The 3,614-nt window shown below is 41.3% G+C and overlaps 1 protein-coding gene across 1 annotated transcript in view; it reads left to right on the top strand.

The window, feature by feature from the left end:
* Positions 1–3,614, top strand: part of LOC107680304 (5'-nucleotidase-like) — a 23,445-nt gene that overhangs the window by 12,162 nt on the left and 7,669 nt on the right. Inside the window, exon 3 of the mRNA XM_016476146.1 lies at positions 2,820–3,008. Within this exon, the coding sequence (XP_016331632.1) occupies positions 2,820–3,008 (189 nt within the window). The remainder of the gene's footprint in view (positions 1–2,819; positions 3,009–3,614) is intronic.

Raw genomic sequence — 3,614 nt, 5'->3', positions numbered from 1 at the left:
TATGTTCCCAGCAGTCTCTGGCCAACTCTCCTGCAGCACTATCATTCACATCCCCTGAGTGGCCATAGAGGAATTTATAAGACCTATAAGCGGCTCCAGGAAGTAACGTTTTGGCCAGGGATGTGGACGGATGTAAAATATCATGTCAGGGAATGTGTGAAGTGCCAAACCCTTCGGCATGATAATCAGAAACCTGCGGGGAAACTCCAATCAATTACCACCACTAAACCAAACGAAATTCTGGGAGTTGATATTATGGGTCCACTACCCAGGAGTACACAGCAAAATGAGTACTTGCTGGTTTTCGTTGATTATTACTCACGATGGGTTGAGTTTTTCCCCATGCGTCATGCCACCGCTCAAAATATTGCAACAATTCTCAGAAAATAAATCTTAACTCGTTGGGGAGTTCCAGACTTCATTATTTCTGATAGAGGCACCCAGTTTGTCTCATCTGTGTTCAGAGAAGTATGTGAAAAATGGAGAGTGACACCGAAGTTAACCACAGCATATCACCCTCAGACAAACATGACGGAGCGCGTGAATAGAACTCTCAAAAATATGATTGCGTCATATGTGGACGACAACCACAATAAATGGGACCAGTTCTTACCAGAGATGAGATTCGCTATTAACTCTGCCATCCAGGAAACCACTGGAGTAACTCCAGCAGAATTGTAGCTTGGAAGGAAACTGAAAGGGCCAATGGATAAAATACTGCACGGTCCAAATCTCACTCCTGACACCACCTCCTATGACGTAGTCTCTCACATAAAACAACTGCAATCTCAAGTTAAAGAGAGTATCAGAAAAGCCCAACATCGACAACTCCGGAATTACAACAAAAAAAGACGGGACAGTACTTTCAAGATCAAAGACCGGGTATGGCTTCGAAACTTTCCTCAATCTAGTGCACAATACAAGTTTAGTGCCAAATTGGCACCCAAATGGAAAGGGCCGTACCGGGTTCTGAAGTCACTGGGACCTTTGAATTACCGCATAGCATTGGAGGCCACTGGAGAAGATGTCCGCACTGCACATGTGTGCAATCTTAAAATGTGTTTTCCCACAGCTGAGCAGTTGGAGGACCAAGCAAAGAGAAGACTTCAGGACATCTTTCAAGAAACCTCAGATGAGGAAGAATTCTTAGGGTTTTGAGTCTTTTCTCCTAACAACCATGGGTTGTTTCATCCTGCGGGGGGGGCGGAGAATGTGGCATTACAGATATTTTCCGTACTGCCCCTTTGTTTACTTTTTCTCTGTCACCGCCCTCCAACTAAAATATGATTGGAGGCAAGGACCAATTAAGAGGAGGAGTATATGTATGTATATAGGGGGAGGTTTAGAGACTGAAAAGGAGTTTGGACCAGAATCCGAGGCAGTCCTTGCAGGTGGATCTTTGTGCATTTCCGGGGATGGTGGAGAGGAGGTGGTGCTACCTGTTTAGCCTGTTGCTAACGGGCATTTCTCTTGGCCGGCGAATGCCTCTTTGTCAATTCTGGGATTGAACTGAAGTTTCGCACCCTACTCCTAAAAATCAGTGATTGGAGCTGTCAAAAAGGAAGGAGCAAGACCGGCTGACGCCGCCGATGTTCCCGAGTCACTCTTAGCCACCCGTGCTGCCAGCTTGGTCAGTGTTTCGCTCTAATCACAGTCACGCATACACTACACTCACTGCATTCTGCATATTTAAAAAGTGCTGTTTTGTTTTGTTTTATTTCTGTTTTGATTTATTTTTGTTCCATTATTATTATTTGTTTTTTTTTGTCTCCCTTGAAGTGGAATTGTGGTGCTTAGATATCTAAAGTCTTGTTTATATTATATTAACATTACGTCATTAAAAACGAAGAAAGCTGCATACAACTTTTCCTGTAGTGTTGCCTTTGTTCTGTCTTTATTTATTTTTTTGTATGTAGCGGATGGTTTTGTTTGTCTGTTTTGCTATCCGGGATGAATGAAAATAACTGTATTTTTTATTTTTTCTCTGAGGCTTTCGGTCTGAGAGACGAGTAAAGTCTGAGCGCTGTACTCATTAACAACATGACATGGTCTGGCGGTTAGGACACTGTGTTGACACACGGGTGACCCGGGTTCGGTACCCGTTTCAGATAAAGTTTTTTGGGTGTTTAACTTTTGTTATATTTTGGGACAAGACGACCACCGTTACAAACTCCCGCCCAAACTCCCGCAGACCCAATCAACCATAACGACACGACCCGTTTTTATAGCATCAAATTACTAGCTAAAATCAAACTTATCACAAATACGAACAATTGAACATATATCAGCGTGATAACAACTACCTTAAGTGACCAAAACCATCTTTCGGAAAATTGCATTGGAAGTTTTTTTTATTTTTTTTTGACTCAAGTCCCAATCGTTTACATGGAGCGGGTGGGGTTTATGGCCTGTACTGCAGCCAACCACCAGGGGGCGATCAAAGAGCCCGATGCTTCACTTTTCAGGACGTGTGAGGCACACCTGGAAAATACTGACAAACATGGAAACTGTCAAGTTATATAAACACCTGTCATTTAATATTATTTTCTTTTGCATCCAAAGCTTTGTCACACCAACAATGAAAGCTTCAGTCTCTTGACCATGTTTAGTGCTACTAATATTAAACTTCCACTAATCCATCCCATATCGATAGAGCTTACATAGATCCTAGAATCAATCAAAATCAGATCCAGTTGACTTAGTGATTGACTTGCCTGGTGGCACATTTAAACAGATTAGCGTTGAAAGACAAATACACAGATTTAGTTACACCTATGAGTAATATGATGGTGTTTTTCCATATTTATATGGTTTTACAGGCCCCCATCTCCAGTTTGAGGATGAGGTTACTGCTTTACAGCATCAAGTGGACAAACTCGCTACTTTGGGTGTTAAGAAGATCATCGCTCTTGGACATTCTGGGTTCGCAGTGGACCAAAAGATTGCAAAGAAAGTTCGAGGAGTGGATGTTGTGATTGGAGGGCACACTAATACATTCTTGTACACAGGTATGTATCATGCAATTGCCTGTGGGGTTATATGTATTATTAGTGTGCCAGTTTACAATTAGATGATGATTTAATCAAATTCATTACTGTTTCTATTCCTAAAAAAGATTTTCTAATCATTTACACCATTTTTTTATCCCCATATATCCCCAACCAAAACCCACACCCATCCCGCCATAGAAATTCTCACTCCAAGTTGAACTCAAAAGTTGGCAGTCCTGGAGTACAGTAGTATTTAGCAAGATGTCCAGTGTGCTCTTTTTTGAAATGTCAAGAATGCAGCATAAAAGTGATCCATTTGACTCATGTTCTACTTTCCAACCTTCTTAAGTCATATAATCAAAGGTTTTCAGAAGACTTGACATAAACTGTATAGACAATTAAAACTCATCTGTGATAACTGGCAGTTGTTGTTGTGTATATCACAGAAAGCTACAACTAGTTCACATCTATCACACACTAGGATGGTGACCAGGGCCGGATTTACCTCTTTTCATGACATAGGCAAAACAAATTTTGGGCCCCCCTTCCCTATTAAAGGGGTCATATGATGTTGCTAAAAATAACATTATTTTGTGTATTTGGTGTAATGAAATGTGTTTATGC

The sequence above is a fragment of the Sinocyclocheilus anshuiensis genome, unplaced genomic scaffold (assembly GCF_001515605.1).
Source record: "Sinocyclocheilus anshuiensis isolate Anshui unplaced genomic scaffold, SAMN03320099.WGS_v1.1 scaffold1161, whole genome shotgun sequence".
In the NCBI taxonomy this organism is placed as follows: Eukaryota; Metazoa; Chordata; class Actinopteri; order Cypriniformes; family Cyprinidae; genus Sinocyclocheilus; species Sinocyclocheilus anshuiensis.
The sequence above is the reverse complement of the archived record's forward strand: the minus strand, read 5'-3'. Positions and strand labels throughout refer to the sequence as shown.